The sequence below is a fragment of the Oryctolagus cuniculus genome, chromosome 9 (assembly GCF_964237555.1).
Source record: "Oryctolagus cuniculus chromosome 9, mOryCun1.1, whole genome shotgun sequence".
Classification (NCBI taxonomy): domain Eukaryota; kingdom Metazoa; phylum Chordata; class Mammalia; order Lagomorpha; family Leporidae; genus Oryctolagus; species Oryctolagus cuniculus.
Genome location: NC_091440.1, coordinates 83,195,850 through 83,216,804, shown reverse-complemented (window position 1 = coordinate 83,216,804; position 20,955 = coordinate 83,195,850). Strand labels below are relative to the sequence as shown.

Below are 20,955 nucleotides of genomic sequence, written 5' to 3'. Positions count from 1 at the left end.
AGCACAGTGGTCAATAGAAACCACTCTGTGTTTGACAAAGAGGAGAGTATATTCTGCAACTTGATCCCAAAGTGTTGGAAAGGCCAGAGGACTGAAAGTGAGCAAGGGGCCCAAAGAACTGAGGAAGCTGTTATGTAGCCAAGGCTGCAGGATCAAAGAGAGTGCTGTTTTCTGGAGCTTAATCCTGCAGCATTGCTGTGGCTGTGGCTGCTGTCAGCTCACAACACTGTTTCTCAGCCGGGCCCAAGGCCTGGCACCCCAGATACCCTGCTGCCAGTGCTGTCCATCCTGTGCCCCTGCTCCAGAGACCTGGTCCAGGAGCCTCCCCCCGTGCTGGGCCTCTTGTTGTCAGGTGAAACCTGGCTGGGAAAAGTTGTGACCTCATCATCAATCACAACACAGACACATGATGTGTAGTATTCCTGGGCGCACCCACCTCATGAGTATGTTGGCTGATTTTGTTATTGGTCACGGTAAGGGTTTTAAACCAAAGAACTGTTCTGAATTCTCAAATATTACAGTAGAAAAAAAACATTACATATTATGAGTTTGTAGGAATTACACAGATGCTTCTTGACTTAAGAGGGGGTTACACGCTTAGAAACTCATTTTAAGTTGAAAACACTGGATGTGGAAAATTAATTTTATCACCTAACCACGCACTGTAGCGTGGTCACATGGCACACTGCAGAGTGTGGATTCTGTCAGTTCTGGCCCGCATGAGCACAGGGCTGACGGGCAGTTGTAGCCATTGCTGCTGCCCACAGAAAGACCTAAGTTCAAAATTCCAAGTCTGATTGCTGCTCAGCGTATATCACTTTAACACCATTGTGAAGGTGAAAAAGCCTTAAGTAAGCCAGGAGCTAACTGTGTCTAAAAATTGCCTATGAGGTAGATAAATCTCTCTCTTTTTCAAAGATTTATTTTTGTTTATTTGAAAGACAGGGTTTCAGAGAGAGGTAGAGACAGAGGAGTCTTCCATCTGCTGGTTCACTCCCCAGATGGCAGCAATGACTGGAGCTTAGCTGATCTAAGGCTAGGAGCCAGGAGCCAGAAGCTTCTTCCAGGTCTCCCACATGGGTGCAGGGTCCCAAGGACTTGGGCCGTCCTCTGCTGCTTTCCCAGGCGTGCATTAGCAGGGAGCTTGAATGGAAGTGGGGCAGCTGGGACTTGAACCAGTGCCCATAATTGGGATGATGGTGCTGCAGGCTAGGGCTTTAACCTGCTCCGCCACAGCGCTGGCCCCAGTAAATCTCTCTTTTTTAAAAGTGATTTTGTTTTCAGAGAAACAAGCAAAATGTTTCCTCAAGACTACCTGTGAAACATACAAGTCCACTGAGGGCCTCCTCTTTTTGTCAGCAACGTGGCCTCTGACCTGTAGTTCTTTGTTCAGATGTACGTTCTCTGCAGAGCTGCCCTGACCCGTGTCTGTCTGCTCTGGCTCCCACCAGAATGGTCTTCAGCAGAGAAGCCGTCAGGAGACTTCTCGCCAGCAAGTGCAGGTGCTACAGCATCGATGCTCCTGACGACATGGTCCTGGGAATGTGCTTCAGTGGCCTGGGCATCCCCGCCACCCACAGCCCTCTCTTCCATCAGGTGAGAAAGTGGCTTTTATCCCCACGTGAGGGAGACAGAGGGAAATGTCGTTCTAGGGATTTGACTTTCTCTGAACATCATGCTCTGGAAATAGTCTGAGGAACTCTGTTGACAGCCTTGGGGCAGGGTGGAGGGAGTGCATTCCTAACAGACCTTCTGTCCTTCTTGATGTTTGTGCTAAACCATTTACATCCTGAAGATAAGCAGCAAAAGCATCTAGAAAACCAAATGGTATTTGACCAGTATTCTTGCACATGGGGCCAGGAAAGAGCCATTCTGCTTTATGCGCAGTGAATTAAATCGATGGCATTTGAAAATTATGAAATGCTATCTAGAAATATATAGGGCTGACCAAATGTTATCCTTCGGGCCACCAAGTCTATGTAATTTCTACAGTGTTCTCAGTTTTTACATTGTCCATTGGCTGTCTTTTTCAGAGTTTTCTCTTCTTTGGTTGCTATTAAACTGAGTTACTAAAATTTATTAAATTTCAATATAATGCCTCAATGTATGGAAAAGAAGTACAAATGATGGTTACTGCTTATAGATTCCCTGTACTGCATTTGCTGTTAGAGAAGGGAATTGTCCTGTATTATTTTTAGTAGTCTTAAGAATCAGGTCAGTGAATTTTCTTCCATTCCAAAGATAATAGCAGATATATTCATATGTAAGCTGAAAATAACCACAGATTCTCACCCGTCTAATGTACTCTTTCAAGAACTTGAAAGCTTCTTGAAATCTGCAGTGTATAAATGCACATGTCTTTTAAGTACTCTTCTTTATATTGAAAATACAGTGTTCATGCTGTTTAGTAACCAGTAGCAAATGCTGTCATAGCAACATAGAAAATTGATCATGACAGAAATAGCATTGTTAAACAACTGAACAAGGCAAAGATAGTGTCTGCAGTATCAGGAAAGGCAGAATCAATTTCTGTATCTTTGTAAGAGAGGATAAAAATAGCCCTTTGGTAAAAAGAAATGTGTGAGAAGTCTCCTTTCTGGTAGCAGTCAGAAGGGACTTCTCCCTCCTGCAACACCTCAAGAGGTGTGCCTGTGTGTTGTGTGCTGATGGCTTAGAAAGACCAGCTGGTCTCTGTCCTTGTGTCTCTTGCCTTATTTTGTGATCTTTCACTCATAGGAAAGGAAAAGTAATTAAAATTTTTGCTGGATAAGGGCAGTAATTTATCAAAGTTATTGTGACAAGTTTTAGATTTATATAGCATCCCTTTTCACTTATGGAAGAATCCATTAGTAATTAAAATGATAAGGAGAAAAGAAAGAAGGAAAAGAATCTAATCTTCCAGCAGAAGTCCTTTGAAGATCATTCAAAAGTAAAAGAGCATTTGTTGCTTCCTACACTTTAAAACTCTTGATTTCTTTAATTCATTTAATAAATGTTAAACCTTTCCAAAATCATAAAACAAGTTTAAAGCCTGTCCTCCCCAGCAGAGAGTGCCGTGTCTTCCAAATCCCAAGTCTTTTTGGAGAGTTTGATGAGTTGGACAGGGCCTCTTACATGTAATGTGTGGGCAGCAATCCAGACAGTGTGTTTGTTCTTGTTGACAAAGAAGCTTATAGTGACAGAAGTAAAATCTAAGATTCCTGAGGAGTTAGAGATAGAGTGGGCATTTGGAAACAGTCTCAGTGTAAGGTTACTTGGGCCACACTCCCTCTGTTTTTAATTAGGGAAGGTCATTGAGAAATCACATATTTAGAAGGGGATGACTAATATATCCGTTTATTGAAAGCAAAGTATCAGATAAGCATTAGACCTCGTGGTTCAGGTGCTGCTTGGGTTGCCTGCATCTCATGTTGGAGTGTCACATGGACTCTAGCTTCCTACTAATGTGCACTCTGAGAAGCAGCAGGTAATGGCCTGGCACCTGCATGGGAACTCTGGATTAAGTTCTAGGCTCCTGGATTCAACCGTGGCTTTTGTGGGCATATGGGGCATGAACTATTAGATAGAAGAACTGTATCTGTCTTTTTTTTCTCTCTCTTTGCTTTTCAAGTAAATAAAATCAATAAATTAAAAAGCAAAGTATGTAGGGCAGTGGTTTTCTGTTCTTTCAAACTTTTGTGCCACAAATAATCATGATGGTGTGTGTAATGGTTGCTGACTTCTCTGCACAAAGTAAGCATCAAATTGGACAAAATGACCAAAATTACCATTTCGGGTTGTGGGAAATCTAACAATAAATTGAGAAGCATTTATTCCTAAAACATGGCTACAGTTCTGGCTAAGAATAATGGAGTCTGAGGCCTTCTTGCCTGCAGCCTTTTACAACTTAAACAATAAGGAAAGAAACTGCTCAGTTGAAAACAGGCAGAAGGTTTGATAGACATTTTGCTAAGGAAGATCCAGGAGTAATAGGTGCCTGGAAGGATGCCCAGCGTTGTTAGTCACTGGGGAGCTGTGAGCTGAGGTCTGTGGTGTGCCAGCACACACCTGGGAGAATGGTGAGGAGCAGAAAAGGTGGGTCCTGCAGCGTCTTGGGGAGCCAGTTGCCGTCCTTCCCTCCTCCTCACCCTACTAGCTTTGTTAAGGAGAACAGCAGTTTACCAGTCTGCGCTTGGCTAGAATAAACACAGCTCTGCTGCTGAAACAGTGGACTTGGTCTGGGAGAGGGGGGTGAAAACCTCCAAATACTGTCTGCTAGAACACAACATAATCAGAATTTTGAGTGCAGCTACACAGTGAATTGAGGAAAACTTGTCTTAAGCAGTTATGAAGGAATAAGGATGTTCAACCAATGGTCTGAAGTTTCTACTTGGGATGCAAACATGAAGTAAGTAACATAAAAAGAAATATGAAAAATCAGAGCAAAACAGCAGTGAAATACAAATCAGGGAAACAGTAGAGAAAAGCAGTGAAACCAAAATTATTATATTATTATTGAGAGTAAAATCATTACTATCAGTCTTTTTTTTCTTATTTTTTAAGAAGTACAAATTTCATAATTACAATTTTAGGAATATAGTTATTCTTCCCACTATACCTGTCCTCCCACCCCTCCTCCTCCTCCCTCTCCCCTTGCCAGTCCTAGTTACCCTTAAGATTCACTTTCAATTAACTTTGTACACATAAGACCAACTGTATACTAAGTAAAGATTTCAGCAATTTGCGCGCACACACACACACACACACACGCTGAGAACTAGTTTTACCGTTAACTCTCATAATACGGCTCATTGAAGACAGAGGTCCTGCATGGGGAGTTAGTACACAGTGCCTCTTGTTGTTAATTTAACAATTACCACTCTATGTATTACATCAGTGACCACCCAAGGCTCTTGATGTGAGCTGCCTAGGCTATGGAAGCCTATTGAGTCCACAAACTCCGTCAGTATTAGGACAAGGCCACAAGCAAAGTGGAAGTTCTTTCCTCCCTTTAGAGAAAAGTACATCCTTCTTTGATGGCTCCTTCCTTCCTTCCTTCCTTCCTCCCCTCCCCTCCCCTCCCCTCCCCTCCTCTCCCCTCCCCTCCCCTCTCCTCTTCTCTCCTTCTTAGATTTTTTATTTATTTTCCTTGAAAGTCACAGTTACACAGAGAGGGAAGGAGAGGCAGAGAGAGAGAGAGGTCTTCCATCCAATGGCTCACTCCCCAGATGGCCGCAATGGCCGGAGCTGTGCTGATCTGAAGCTGGGAGCCAGAAGTCTCCCCCAGGTCTCCCACGTGGGTGCAGGGCCCAAGGACTTGGGCCATCTTCTACTGCTTTCTCAAACCATAGCAGAGAGTTGGATTGTAAGAGGAGCAGCTGGGACTTGAACCGGCGCCTATATGGGATACCAATGCTTCAGGCCAGGGTGTTAACCCACTGCACCACAACGCTGGCTCCAGCCACTTCTTTCCACTGGGGTCTCACTCACAGAGATCCTTCAAGCAGAATGTGGTGTCTTGGCTTTCCATGCCTGAAATGCTCTCATGGGCTTTTCAGCTAGTCTAGGAAGCCTTAAGGACTGATTCTGAGGTCAGAGTGCTACTTAAAATGATTGTCATTCTATGAAGTCTACCATGTGGACTGCTTCCCATGTTGGAACATTCTCTCCTTCAACAATTATTTTCAAAAGGTCAACTAAATTGGTAAACCTTTACCTAGGTTGACTAAGACAAAAGAGGGAAGACTAAATTGCCTACGTCTGGAATAAAGGAGCAAGTATTTGGCTAACAAGACTGATTAAAACATTCACATCCCACATCTGATTGGGTTCAATGTCCAGTTCTAACTCCTGACTCCATCTTCCTTTGTTCAGATACTGGGAGGCAGCTGGTGATGGCTAAAGTGCTTGGGCTCATGCTACCCACATGAGGGAGACCCAGATTGAGTTCTGGGATCCTGGCTTCAGCCTAGTCCAGCCCAAGCTGTTGTACATGGCATTTCAGGAGTGAAGCAGTAGGAAGATCTTGATATTCTCTCTCTCTCTCTGGCTTTCAAGAAGATTAAAGAAATTTTAAAAAGTGAAAAAAAAAAAAAAAACCCTAAGATATAAGAGACTTCTTTTTTTTTCATTTTTTTTAAACTTTTATTTAATGAATATAAATTTCCAAAGTACAGAATATGGATTACAATGGCTTCCCCCCCATAACGTCCCTCCAACCCGCAACCCTCCCCTTATCCACTCCCTCTCCCCTTCCATTCACATCAAGATTCATTTTTCAATTCTCTTTATATACAGAAGATCAGTTTAGCATACATTAAGTAAAGATTTCAACAGTTTGCTCCCACACAGAAATATAAAGTGAAAAATACTGTTTGAGTACTAGTTATAGCATTAAATCTCAATGTACAGCACACTAAGGACAAAGATCCTACATGAGGAGTAAGTGCACAGTGACTCCTGTTGTTGACTTAACAAATTGACACTCTTGTTTATGGCATCAGTAATCACCCTAGGCTCTTGTCATGAGCTGCCAAGGCTATGGAAGCCCCCTGAATGCACCGACTCGGATCATATTTAGACAAGGCCATGGTCAAAGTGGAAGTTCTCTCCTTCCTTCAGAGAAATGTACCTCCTTCTTTGATGACCCATTCTTTCCACTGGGATCTCACTTGTGGAGATCTTTCATTTAGGTGTTTTTTTTTTTCCCCCAGAGTGTCTTGGCTTTCCATGCCTGAAATACTCTCATGGGCTTTTCAGCCGGATCCACATGCCTCAAGGGCTGATTCTGAGGCCAGAGTGCTGTTTAGGACCTCTGCCATTCTATGGGTCTGCTGTGTATCTCACTTCCCATGTTGGATCATTCTCTCCCTTTTTGATTCTATCAGCTAGTATTTGCAGACACTATTCTTGTGTATGTGATCCCTTTGGTTCTTAGTCTTATCATTACTATCAATTGTGAACAGAAATTGATCACTGGGACTAGTGAGATGGCATTGGTACATGCCACCTCGATGGGATTGAATTCGAATCCCCTGGTATGTTTCTAACTCTACCGTTTGAGGTAAGTCAGCTTGAGCATGTCCCGAATTGCACATCTCTTCCCTCTCTTATTCCCACTCTTATATTTAACAGCGATCACTTTTCAGTTAAGTTTCAGCACTTAAGAAGAATTGTGTATTGATTACAGTATTCAACCAAAAGTATTAAGTAGAACAAACAAAAAAAAGTACTAAGAGGGATAACATATTAAGCTGCTCATCAACAGTCAGGGCAAGGCTGATCAAGTCACCGTTTCTCATAGTGTTCATTTCACTTTAACAGGTTTCCAAAAAACTTAGGGATAATTCTGTGTGACCTTAGTTTGGTGATAGATTTATTATTGCATCAAAATCATGATCTATAAAAGGAAAAATTGATATATTAAACTTGTTAAAAATTTAGAAATGACTCTACAAAGGCATCATTGAGAAAATGTGTTAAGGCATGTCATAGACTAGGAGAAGGTATTTGCAAATTATGTATCTGGTAGAAGACTTGTGTCTAAAATGGATAATGTCCTTTTATAACTAAATAATAAGAAACTGCTCAGTTGAAAATGGGAAGAAGGTTTGATAGACATTTTGCTAAGGAAGATCCAGAAGTGAGTAATAGGTGCCTGGAAAGATGCCCAGCGTTGTTAGTCACTGGGGAGCTGTGAGCTGAGGTCTGTGGTGTGCCAGTACACACCTCTCTCTCTCTGCCTCTCCTTCCCTCTCTGTGTAACTGTGACTTTCAAGGAAAATCTAAGAAAGAAAGGAAAGTGAGAAGGAGACAGGCGGGTCATGCAGAAGCTTGGTGCAGATGCGGGAAAAAATAATTTCTCATGCACTGCTGTGGTGAATTTAAAACACAGATACTTTGGAAACATTGTTTCAGAGTCTTAAGTTAGACATACATGTGATAGGTGCTTTCTGGTGTGGATCTCTGTGATCCCCACCTGGTGGTGTTAACCAGAGACAGCTGATAGGAATGTCTCATCTTCACTCAAGAAAGAGCAGCAGTACGCATGCTAGCCAAGCTTAGTAAAGAGAAAACACCTGACACACACAGCATCTCAGGGAAGATTGGAGAGCCCAGTCTGTACTCAGGCTGGAGTTTCTATGGATATGAGCATAGTCCTCCTGTTCTCCTCCCCACCTCTCTCTTCTGGGAAATTAATGGATGTGGAGTTCCCAAAAGCCCTCCCAGGCCCTCATCAGCACAGTCTTATTGGACCTCTTGGTGGAAGGTGGGGGATGAGTTAGGGCGAATTCCCTTAGCTGCCCCCAGGGAGAGGACTGAAACCCATCTAATAAGATTATTGAACAAGAGCAGTTACTTTAGGTGTAATTACTAGTCTGCTCTTAGGGCTTATTGCCTTGTTCCATTGCACAAAAATTAAAATTAAAAAATTTTCATTTTTTTTTCCTATTTTCCTTGGCCCTTCGTCCACACACAGGCTAATGTCTACCTGGCTACCTTAACACCGGTATTCATGCCCTTGCCGAGTTGCCTCCCCTAGAGAAAAGGTGAAGCCCAGTGATTTGCTTCTTACAAATAGAATATGGCAAAGGTGATGGGATGTGACCTGCATACTTAGACTGCGACGGATTGTGACTTCCATCTTCCTATCAGACCCTCCCTGTTCCCTTCTTGGCTTGAGGCAGTCTGCCAACAGGGAGGGACCTCATGGCAGGGAACTGATAGTGGTCTGCAGCCCAGAGCCTGCAAGGAAGTGCAGTCCTGAGTCCAGTGGCCCACAGGGAAATGAGTACCCTCAACAGCCACCAAGTGAGCTTGGAACTGGATCTGTTCCCAATGGAGCCTTCAGATGAATCTGCAGACCCTGGGCTGACATCTTGATTGGGACCTTGTGAGACTGAAACAGGGGCCCCGGCCAAGTTGTTCCTGGACTTCCGGTATTAAGTTTTATAGCAATTGGTAATTAGTACATTACATTTGTGCCCCAGAATTCCATTTTTAGTTATCTATCCCCCCCATGAAAACATACATGTATATAAGCATATGAGGTAATCTACAAAGTTTCTGAGAAGTGAAATTAAGAGATGAGTTAATTTGGGTACAGCAAGTTTTGAATGCATCCATACGAAGGGCCATCAGAAAGTTCATGCAAAATGAGTATTATGAAAAAAGCATGCATGGATTTCAGTCTTTTCTTTTGCAACACAACATCTTTGAATTCCAAAAACCTTTTGAAGTACTCGGTGTGTGTGTGTGTGTGTGTGTGTATTCACAGAGAATGTGAATACTTATAGCCCAACTCATCATAATCCCAAATTGGAGACCATCCAAATGTTTATCACCTGATGATTAGAAAAGCAAAATATGGTATATTCTTACAAAGCAGCATTACTCAGCAGTAAAAAGGAATGAACCCCTGATACCTGCAACAATGCTAACAGATAGAAGCAAAGCACAAAATATTCATATATGATTCCACTCATAAGACATTGTTTAAAAAAGGCAACACTTTGGACATGAGGTGAATCAGTGGATTTCTGGGGCTTCCAGGAAAGACAGGGATTGGATGCAAATATGTGCAAAGGTATTTTAGGGGGATGATTGCAATATTCTAAAAGTGGATTTGTGATTGTCCCTCAATGTGCTTTTTTTGGACAGGCAGAGTGGACAGTGAGAGAGAGAGACAGAGAGAAAGGTCTTCCTTTGCCGTTGGTTCACCCTCCAATGGCAGCTGTGGCTGGTGCACTGTGCTGATCTGAAGCCAGAAGCCAGGTGCTTCTCTTGGTCTCCCATGCGGGTGCAGGGCCCAGGGACTTGGGCCATCCTCCACTGCACTCCCGGGATACAGCAGAGAGCTGGCCTGGAAGAGGGGCAACCGGGACAGAATCCGGGGCACTCCGACTGGGATTAGAACCCAGCGTGCCAACGCCACAGGCAGAGGCTTAGCCTATTGAGCCGTGGCGCCGGCCTTTTTTGGAATTTTCTAAAAAGGTTTAGACCGCCATTGCTGTGGCTTAAACTGCATGGCATGTAAATTATTCCTCAGTACAGTTGTAAAAAGTATACGCCAAAGGAAATAGAATTTGAATCTCCATTGATTGCCCTGTTCTAACCTTTGGATAAGCTTTTAATTTTGTCCAATCTGTGTCCATGTGTAATTGAAGCTGTCTCTTTTCCTGCGCACAGCTGCCCATCACACTGCACACCTTGCCCTCAAGGTCTTCTCGATCCTGACCCTCCCTGTTTGGGATAGCTTTTGGCATTTTGGGCACAGACATGTGATTATTCCAGCCTATGTAGATTCTCAGTGGTGCAGATTTCTCTTCGAGTGCATTTCATTTTTCTAGTTGTGTCTTGTTTTTCCCCAGAATTTCATTTATTGAAAATGACCTGCACATTGTAATGCTTAACAAGCTGCCTCTTCACATGCATCCATTGCTTCCTGCAATGCAGTTGATATCCTGGAACCCTGTAACAGAGGGAAGGATATGGAGGATTTCTTCTTTCCTGTTAGATGTATTTTATCTCTAACAGTTCATTTTTACATATGAAAGACAGGCAAGGTTTTGTTTTCATCACTTTGTACTTTTTTCTTGGACTATTATGGAATTATTTGAGAACCAAATTGAAGCTGTGTTTCTCCTTGATTTTCTTCCCTGCCAGTAAACTCTCAGAAGGCCTTTGAGTATATGAACTCACAGCTTCCAATCCATGAATTCCCTCAACCATTATTCAAATTTACCCATTCAGTTAGACTGTAATTCCAATATATTCCAATATATATTTTTTGTCTCACTGTCTTTATTTTTAAAATCCCCTTCTTAGATTTTCAGCTGTATGCATACTTAGGATTTTTAAAAAGCAATTGTGAAATTTCTTCCCCTATGTTATTTTGAGTTTTTCCCTGTGGATAGTAGATGAGTGCTCATCTGAATAGTGTATTTGTACTACCAATGGATAAAACCTCTCCAGGAGGCCAGTGCGCAGAACACTGGACAGGGAGTGAGACCTGCCTCTCTTGCGTCTCCTTTCCAGCCTTTGCCAGTCATGTCACTTCTGTGAGTTCTGGTTTCCTCATCTGTAAGTTGAGAACGAATTATAATATTCTGTGCATCTTATAAAGTTGTTTTGTATAAATAAAGTTTAACAAAGGAATTTTGTAAATCATTTAAGATAGTTTAAATGTTTGTATTAAAATTTAGACTGTATAAAATGTTAGTTTTTAAGATAAAATATCTAGTTTTATTAGAACAGTTTTTATTGTTGATAATCCAATGAGTTGCTAGATTTGCCTGCATGAATTTCAAGGTTTTTGTTGTACGAAAATGAACTTATGTTTTCATTTTATTTTGAATTTTTGAAATAACCTCCTACATTTATAGAGATGGGCCATATAAGTTTATAAAGAAACTAAGATGAGCATTGAGAGGGATGGATGCTTAGCTCAGTGCAAACCCAGTCATATCAGGTGTCAATTTCTTCCTAACTCTATAGGTTACTTCTCCAATCTCATCTTCCAGGCTATATCAAATTCTGCTTGAGCTTCATTTTCTAAATTCGAGAGAATTTTGAAATGATGAAGACACAAAGACCTTTCAGGCGTTGAGTTACTCACAATTTCCATCCATGCTTCTGGAGCCAGGGTGGATACTTGGGAAGGCAGAGTGTGAGTTCTGTTGCTCTTCTCCCCAGTGAGTGCCACGTCTTGTTCGTTTGAAAGGCGTCATCTAACTGCCTGATAGTGCAGGAGACAGGCTGAAGGATCCCTGAGCACTGCCTGTCTCAGTCCCTGCACACCCATGTGCGGCCAGGTTCCTCCGAGAAGGATGGGAAATAACAATTTTCTTACCTTTTTCCAGGATCGTAATAGCAGCTTAAATGACTTACTGAGGAAAGCTTTTTTGTATTTATTGCCATACTCGAAGTCTCTCCCAGAGGCAAGGCTGTGGAACTTAAAAGCAAAAAGCAATGCATTTAGAATATTAAAGTCATTGGAGACACAAAAGCATGGAGTTAGAGGAAAGATCTAGAAGAGATCTTCTTTGTTATTTTTAGGTTTCCACAACTAGCATCACATATTGAGGCAAAGCAGTTGTTTTATAAATTCACATGCTGTGCTGAAGCAAAATCATTTTCAGACAAAGAGAGCATAATTCTCTGTTTTCCCCGCAGGCTCGGCCAGTGGATTACCCTAAGGACTATTTGTCTCATCAAGTTCCTATATCATTTCACAAACACTGGAACATCGATCCAGTGAAGGTGTATTTCACGTGGTTGGCACCCAGAGAGGAAGACAGAGCCAGGCAGGAGGCACCAAAGGGTTCCAGAGAAGAGTTATGACGCATGGTGGTCTATGAGCACCGCTTGGTGGGGACCAGCAACGGTGAGGGCGGCGTCACCCCGCTGTGCTGCCTGCATATGTCATGTGGCATTGGACGCTTCCTGCCTTGAGGTGGAAATAATGTATTTGGTATTTTTGATTTGGGAAGAAAAGAAGTCATGGGGAAACATTTTTTTTTTCTGGGAAAAAAATCAGTTTCTTTTGACTTATACGGTTACTGTAGCGCAGTGATTACTGTGTAATTTTCAGGCTGTGATACAGCAGCTTAATTCCTGTCACAGAAAACAAATAGCACCACAAGTCCCTTTTCTCTTCTCTGTCTTCATTATAATGAGCTTCAGCGGGCATGAGACTGCAGAGACGTGACTGTTCTCTATCCATAAAGAAGAATGAAGGTCTTTTGACGTGGATTAGGATGGGTGATATGGACTTCAAAAGTACGTCATCAGTAGTGAAGGCTATTTTCCTGGGAAATCAGTAGGGACAATGGCATATTGAGGATCATTCATAAAGTACCATAAAAGTGTAAATATGAAGTCCCTCAGATGCCATGTGACCATGGTTGTTATGTTTTATCTCTTCTTTGGCTGTTTGTACCTCATAAAAGGAGAATAAGAGGTGCAAGAGCTTTTTATTTCTTTAGACGTTCATCTGTGTTCTGTTCCTCCCTCCAGCACTGTCTTTATGGACATTTGTGGGAAGTGGACCGGATACTGCCAGAAAGCAGCAGCCTCAGTGTATAAAAGCAAGGTTGATAGTTTCTCTCAAGTTAGTAAGCTCTGTGTGACTCAGGAAGTGCATTAAATCTGGACCTGATATTTCCTCTTGTTTTTCTTCAAATGTTACTTAATGACTCCCTCCTGACTCAGAGTGTACTTCCCCCATCCCCTATATACACAGCCAGTACACCGTGAGACAGCCTGGTGATTTGGCAATTTCTGTGGCTTCTTAAAGAATGAAATTTGATCATAGTATTTTAAAACAGCTCTATCTAATTTGCAGATCACATATTTAATATATAATAATTTAACACATGCAGTGTTAATGTATAAAATGTACTCTAATGTTTTTAATTATATAAATTAGTTTTGTAAAGGTATTTGCTTAAAATTTGATTTTTATGTTGTAAACTAATTTTGGTACTGTAAAATGCTTTTTTCCCCCTCTTTTTACTAACAGCAAGAATTTATGAACTTTGCTTATAATACTTTTCATAGCCAAGTACAGAGTTTTAAATCATGCCACCAAAAGTACCTGTGTATTTTTTTTAACAATATGTTTTTCTTGGAGCCTAGATTTAACTTATTTCCAAAATAATGCAATAGTATTGATTATGTTTCCAAATTGGCAAATACCAGGACTAGAGTGTTTCAGTGATAATGTGCATAGGATTTCGTTTTGTCAAAATGGACTCTTGGCCTGTCCATGGAATGGATCTGGGAGGACCATCTGTGTGAGAGAACCTTCGAGGATCTGTGGATCCTGCCAAGCCACTGTTGATGGCATCAGCCTCGTAGTCACTGTAACTAGGATTGCTGTCATGCTCCTGTAGTCTTCACCTCTTGCTGTGTGTGATCATGCTACCAGAGAGCCCTGGAAGCGTCTTCAGTTTCTTCTGCTCCTTCTCGCTAATCGTTACCAGGCAGAGAGCAGCATCTTCATGCGGCACGTGTGTGTGTGTGAAGAGCTGTGCCGAGCTCTCTCCTGTGCTGGGATCAGTGCCTTCTACCGAACACCGGAGCACCTCCTCTGGTACTTTCAGATGTTTCCATTATGTTCACTTTTTGGAACTATGTAAGCCTAACTATGAATAAAAGATCTTTGTATAAGTTTCTGATTTCTCAAATATGGTATTTGTTAGTCCAGAATTTAGTGGGTAGGAAAAGGTGTCAGGAGAAGGAATTGATGAGGTCAAGGAAAAAGTGTGGCAGCTCAGTAAATACAGTTTTTTTTTTTTTTTTTAAGATTTTTTTTACTTTACTTGAAAGTCAGTTCCACAGAGAGAGAAGGAGAGGCAGAGAGAGAGAGAGGTCTTCCATCCGATGGCTCACTTCCCAATTGGCTGCAACAGCCAGAGCTGCGCCGACCTGAAGCCAGGAGTCAGGAGCTTCTTCCAGGTCTTCCATGTGGGTGCAGGGGCCCAAGAACTTAGGCCATCTTCCACTGCTTTCCCAGGCCACAGCAGAGAGCTGGATGGGAAGTGGCGCATCTGGGACTTGAACCGGTGGTCATATGGGATGCTGGCCCTACAGGTGGTGGCCTTACCTGCCATTCACAGCGCCGGCCCCCAAATGGCTATTTTAAGCCTAGGGATATGAACATTTTGCTTTTAAGCCAATTCTGATGATACAGCAAAAACAAGTTGATTGTGTAGGAATTTCACATCTTGTAGCTAAATCAGAAATCCAGACAAAAAATATCCTTTAGAGAATGGTTGGGAACATAAAGCAATGGCGTGTTGGGCTATGAATGCTGCTGTTTACCAGTATATAAGCATTGGTGCTGAGTGCATTTCCTGATTTGTTGAAAACCTTTAGGAGTTCTACATCCACATCTATTTTAATTGTTCATGTATGTGTATTTCCTCAAAAATGAACACAGTAGACATTTGTAAGAATATTTCTAGTGTGTCCCATTATCAGATGTAATTTCCATGTAAGAAATCAATGAATAGATTTATTTAGCAACTATTGCTTAAATATCCAGATGTTCCTTGCCCGTCCCATTCATTCCTGAATTCCTGCAGTCTGAATGCCCAGCATGAGTAGATGCCATTGTTTTATGTTCCCCTGCATTCTTATAGACATGTCACCTGCAAACTGTACTTTTCCCCTACTTGTACAGTAAAGAGAAGACTTTGTTTCTGGTGCTCATTTAGCTCATATCACTGTAGAGGCACTGATATTCTTAGGGTAGGAGTAGGTACAGGGAGAAAGGCTATAAAAGAAACCAGTAAACATCAGTGAACAGAAGGCTTTTAATAATGACAGTGCACTAAAGGTACTCAGAGTAAACAGGGCCCTGTGATAGAGCTGGGTGGGAGTCAGGGACTGCTTTGGGTGGAGTGTTCAGAGAGGGCCTCTGTGCAGGTGGTGTTGGAGTGAAGACACAAATGACCAGGGGAGTCAGGAGTGCTGTGGACAGAGCACACAGCAAACATCAAGGCTCCAGGAGAGAACAAGCTTGGATGTCTGAGAAGGCAGGGGAATGCTGGGGGATTATTGGTTAGGAATCATTATTACTATTAGACATCCAGGTGCTATAAAAGACCTGTGGATGTGGAAGTTAGGAGCTCAATGAAGTCAGAGCTGGAAGTACGATTTTGGAAGTCATTGGCATTTTAGTCCACAAGACTTGAAAGCCACAAGACTGGCCAAGGTCAGCTGGAGAGAAGGTGTAGAGAGAGAGAAGGAAAGAGGGTCATCCTGTGTAGGAGGACAAGTAAGTGAGGTGGGAGGGACCCCAGAGGTGCAGAGCAAAGGGAGCCAAGGGAAGTGTTGGGAGAAGCAGTCAACCAACTGTGTCACAAGTTGCCAAGAGAGATCTCTTTAGGAGAGGTGACTGTGTTTAGCAGCTTGCACAACACTTGTAACCTTGACAAGACTGTTCCTAGTGAGAGAGAGGAAGTTGAAAGTAGTGACTCCTTTCTGTGGCTGTGCCATGGTGACCTCTTTGTGAATTTGCTGATATGCCAAAAGACAGTTAATTTAATAAGAGGAAGCAGCCTATCCTGAGGATTAGATAAACTCAGCTCTTTCCTGTAACAGTGGTAGAGTCTAAGCTGTTCTATGCTGGACCAATGAGCTATTGATACAAATTTACCTGCCAATCATAATTTTTTTTAAGATTTATTTATGTATTTGAAAGAGTTACACAGGGAGAGGAGAGGCAGAAATAGAGCGAGCTTCCATCCACTGGTTCACTCCCCAATTGTCCATGACGGACAGAGCTGTGCCGATCCAAAGCCAGTAGCCAGGATCCTCCCCTGGGTCTCCCACGTGGGTACAGGGACCCAAGGACTTGGGCCATCTTCTACTGCTTTCCCAGGCCATAGAGGAGAGCTGGATTGGAAGTGGAGTAGCCAGGACTTGAACTGGTGCCCATGTGGGATGCTGGTGCTTCAGGACAGGGTGTTAACCCGCTGCGCCACAGCGCTGGCCCCGCCAATCATAATTCTTAACATACACCCATGTGACTCACTGAGACTTCCTCCTTTTTTACCCTTAAAAGTACCATCTAAACCCCTTCCTAACAGAGACAATCTGGTTTCTCCCAGAATCTGAGCTCTCCGAATTGCAATTCTGACCCCCAAATAAATGCCTTTTTGCTTAACAGATCATCTCAGCCTCTTTGGATGACAGCAAAAATGGGAGTGGAAGCTGTAGAAAGCAGTAATGAACAGCCTCTGGGGAGGGGAGCTGTATGCAGTTCTTTTACTGAGTTAGTTTGAAGACAGGGGAAGGCAGTTTGAGGAGAACATGGGGCCTAGAGAGTGTGTTGTCTATGATGGAAAGTTCTGGGAATGTCTGAATGTGATGACAGCGGTCAAGCAGAGGGGATGGATGATTCACTGGCTGTCTCGGTGAAGCAGGCTGGAAACCAGAGCATACTGGAGGTATCACCCTTGACCAGAGACTCTACTGTAAGAGAAGGGAAGAGTGTAGACACACACATAGGGCTTTTAGAATTGCTGACATGGACATGTGAGAGTTTGCACCTGGTCTTTCCTGTTCAGTGTGAGGCAATGTCTGTCTTAATCATCTGACCTTTTTGCCTTTTTTTTTTTTTTTGAGAGGCAGAGTGGACAGTGAGAGAGAGAGAGACAGAAAGAAAGGTCTTCCTTTTTCCGTTGGTTAAACCCCCAATGGCCGCTGCAGCCAGTGTGCTGCAACCGGCACACGACACTGATCCAAAGCCAGGTGCTTCTGATCTCCCATGCAAGTGCAGGGCCCAAGGACTTGGGCCATCTTCCACTGCCTTCCTGGGCCACAGCAGAGAGCTGGACTGGAAGAGGAGCAACCGGGACAGAATCCGGCACCCCGACTGGGACTGGAACCTGGGATGGCAGTGCCACAGGTGGAGGATTAGCCTATTGAACTGCGGCACTGACCAAGCATCTGACTTTTTAAAATATACATCTATGGGCCGGCGCCACGGCTCACTAGGCTAATCCTCCGCCTTGCGGTGCCGGCACACCGGGTTCTAGTCCCAGTTGGGGCGCTGGATTCTGTCCCGGTTGCCCCTCTTCCAGTCCAGCTCTCTGCTGTGGCCAGGGAGTGCAGTGGAGGATGGCCGAAGTGCTTGGGCCCTGCACCCCATGGGAGACCAGGATAAGTACCTGGCTCCTGCCATCAGATCAGCGCGGCGTGCCAGCCGCAGCGCGCCAGCCGTGGCGGCCATTGGAGTGTGAACCAATGGCAAAAGGAAGACCTTTCTCTCTGTCTCTCTCTCACTATCCACTCTGCCTGTCAAAAAAAAAAAATATATACATCTATGGAGAATCAGCACTATATTTATGACACTGACATCCACTTAACACAGTGCTTCCTCTGCTTGGCATCATGCTAGGTGTTTCACATATTCACTTATTTCACCCTCACAATAACCTTTGGAAGTGAGTATAACGTTTCTCCCCAGTTTAAACTGGGAGTAACAGACAGTCACCTGCCAGCTCCAGGATATATACCTAGTAAGTGTCACAGCTGGCTTTGGAACCCATACATTTTAGATCCAAAGTCCAGGCATTTAATCCCTTTGCTCTTTATCCCCTCCCAAGGACATTTAGTCCCTTTCCAGATTAAATGCCTATTTGTTTCTAAATACCAGCATGTGTTGAGATGGTTAATAATTGAGAACCCGTCCAGCCCTGCAAAAGATGCCTAAAGATGTGTTACACACAGAAAGACAGAAACACGGCCATCAATATGAAAGAAGGTGAAGGAAGAAAACCTCCCAGTAAAAGATCACAGAAAGTTCAAAGCATATATTAGAAATATCTTTGGAAAAATGGCAGGGCAAAGTTACTACTTATCAATAGTCACATTGAATGTTAATGGCCTCAACTCTCCAGTTAAAAGGCACAGACTGGCTGAATGGGTTAAGGAACAAAACCCATCTATTTGCTGCCTACAAGAAACATATCTTTCCAACAAAAATGCATGCAGACAAAGTGAAAGGTTGGAAAAAGATATTCCATGCCAACAGAAACCAAAAAAAGCAGATGTAGCCATATTACTATCAGACAAAATAAACTTTAACACAATAACTGTTAAGAGACAAAGAGGAGCACTATATAATGATTAAGGGTTCAATTCAACAGGAAGATGTAACTATTATAAATGTATATGCACCTAATTACTGGGCACCGGTTTATTTAAAAGGTATATTAAGGGACATAAAGGGAGACTTAGACCCCAATACAATAGTACTGGGGGACTTCAATACTCCACTCTCAGAAATAAATCAACCAGGCCGGCTCCGCGGCTCACTAGGCTAATCCTCCGCCTAGCGGCGCCGGCACACCAGGTTCTAGTCCCGGTCGGGGCGCCGGATTCTGTCCCGGTTGCCCCTCTTCCAGGCCAGCTCTCTGCTGTGGCCAGGGAGTGCAGTGGAGGATGGCCCAGGTGCTTGGGCCCTGCACCCCAGGGGAGACCAGGAAAAGCACCTGGCTCCTGGCTCCTGCCATCGGATCAGTGTGGTGCGCCGGCCGCAGCGTGCCGGCCGTAGCGGCCATTGGAGGGTGAACCAACGGCAAAGGAAGACCTTTCTCTCTGTCTCTCTCTCTCACTGTCCACTCTGCCTGTCAAAAAAAAAAAAAAAAAAAGAAATAAATCAACCAGACAGAAGATCAACAAGGAAACAGCAGATTTAATCGACACTATAGCTGAAATGGATCTAACAGATACCTACAGAACTTTCAATCCTACATTTAAAGATTTTACATTCTTCTCAACAGTGCATGGGACCTTCTCTAGGATTGACCACATACTAGGCCATAAAGCAAGTCTCAGCAAATTCAAAAGAATTAGAACCATACCATGCAGCTTCTCAGACCACAACAGAATGAAGGTGGAAATTAGTAACTCAGGAATCCCTAGAGCGTATGCAAACACATGGAGACTGAACAGTATGCTCCTGAATGAATACTGGGTCATAGAAGAAATCAAAAGAGAAATAAAAAACTTTCTGGAAGTAAATGAGGATAACAACACAACATATCAAAACTTATGGGGTACAGCAAAAGCAGTGTTAAGAGGAAAGTTTATAGCAATAGGTGCCTACATGAAGAAATTAGAAAGGCATTAAATAAATGAGCTTTCAATTCACCTCAAAGATCTAGAAAAACTGCAGCACACCAGACCCAAATCTAGTAGGAAAAGAGAAATAATTAAAATCAGAGAAGAAATCAACAGAATTGAATCCAAAAAAATTACAAAAGATTGGCCAAACGAAGAGCTGGTTTTTTGAAAAAAATGAATACAATTGACATGCCATTCGCACAACTAACTAAAAAAAGGAGAGAAAAGACCCAAATGAATAAAATCAAAGATGAAAAAGGGAATGTAATAACAGACACCACAGAAATAAAAAGAATCATCAGAAATTACTACAAGGACTTGTATGCCAGCAAACAGGGAAATCTATCAGAAATGGATAGATTCCTGGACACATGCAACCTACCTAAATTGAACCAGGAAGACATCGAAAACCTAAACAGACCCATAACTGGGACAGAAATTGAAACAGTAATAAAGGCCCTCCCAACAAAGAAAAGCCCAGGACCAGATGGATTCACTGCTGAATTCTACCAGACATTTAAAAAAGAATTAACTCCATTTTTTTCAAACTATTCAGAGTAATCGAAAAAGATGGAATCCTCCCAAATTCTTTCTATGAAGCCAGTATCACCTTAATTCCTAAGCCGGAAAAAGATGCAGCACTGAAAGAAAATTACAGACCAATATCCCTGATGAACATAGATGCAAAAATCCTCAATAAAATTCCGGCTAATAGAATGCAACAACATATCAGAAAGATCATCCACCCAGACCAAGTGGGATTTATTCCTGGCACGCAGGGATGGTTCAATGTTCACAAATCAATCAATGTGGTACACCACATTAACAAACTGCAGAAGAAAAACCATATGATTATCTCAATAGATGCAGAGAAAGCATTTGATAAAATACAACACCCTTTCATGATGAAAACTCTAAGCAAACTTGGTATGGAAGGAACATTCCTCAATACAATCAAGGAAATTTATGAAAAACCCATGGCCAGCATCCTGTTGAATGGGGAAAAGTTGGAAGCATTTCCACTGAGATCTGGCACCAGGCAGGGATGCCCACTCTCACCACTGCTATTCAACGTAGTTCTGGAAGTTTTAGCCAGAGCCATTAGGCAAGAAAAAGAAATTAAAGGGATACAAATTGGGAAGGAAGAAGTCAAACTATCCCTCTTTGCAGATGATATGATTCTTTATTTAGGGGACCCAAAGAACTCTACTAAGAGACTATTGGAACTCATAGAAGATTTTGGCAAAGTAGCAGGGTATAAAATCAATGCACAAAAATCACAGCCTTTGTATACACAAGCAGTGCCATGGCTGAGAAAGAACTGCTAAGATCAAT

General features: G+C 42.7%; 1 protein-coding gene across 2 annotated transcripts in view; it reads left to right on the top strand.

The window, feature by feature from the left end:
- The window catches only part of B3GLCT (beta 3-glucosyltransferase), a 263,730-nt gene that overhangs the window by 115,633 nt on the left and 127,142 nt on the right, over positions 1–20,955 (top strand). Inside the window, exons 14-15 of one of the 2 annotated variants that reach the window (XM_051831762.2) lie at positions 1,452–1,596; positions 12,154–14,151. In XM_051831762.2, coding sequence (XP_051687722.1) covers positions 1,452–1,596; positions 12,154–12,321 — 313 coding nt within the window. In that variant the 3' untranslated portion in view covers positions 12,322–14,151. Of the gene's footprint in view, positions 1–1,451; positions 1,597–12,153; positions 14,152–20,955 lie in introns of those variants that run through there. The other variant, XM_051831763.2, reaches the window with a different exon arrangement.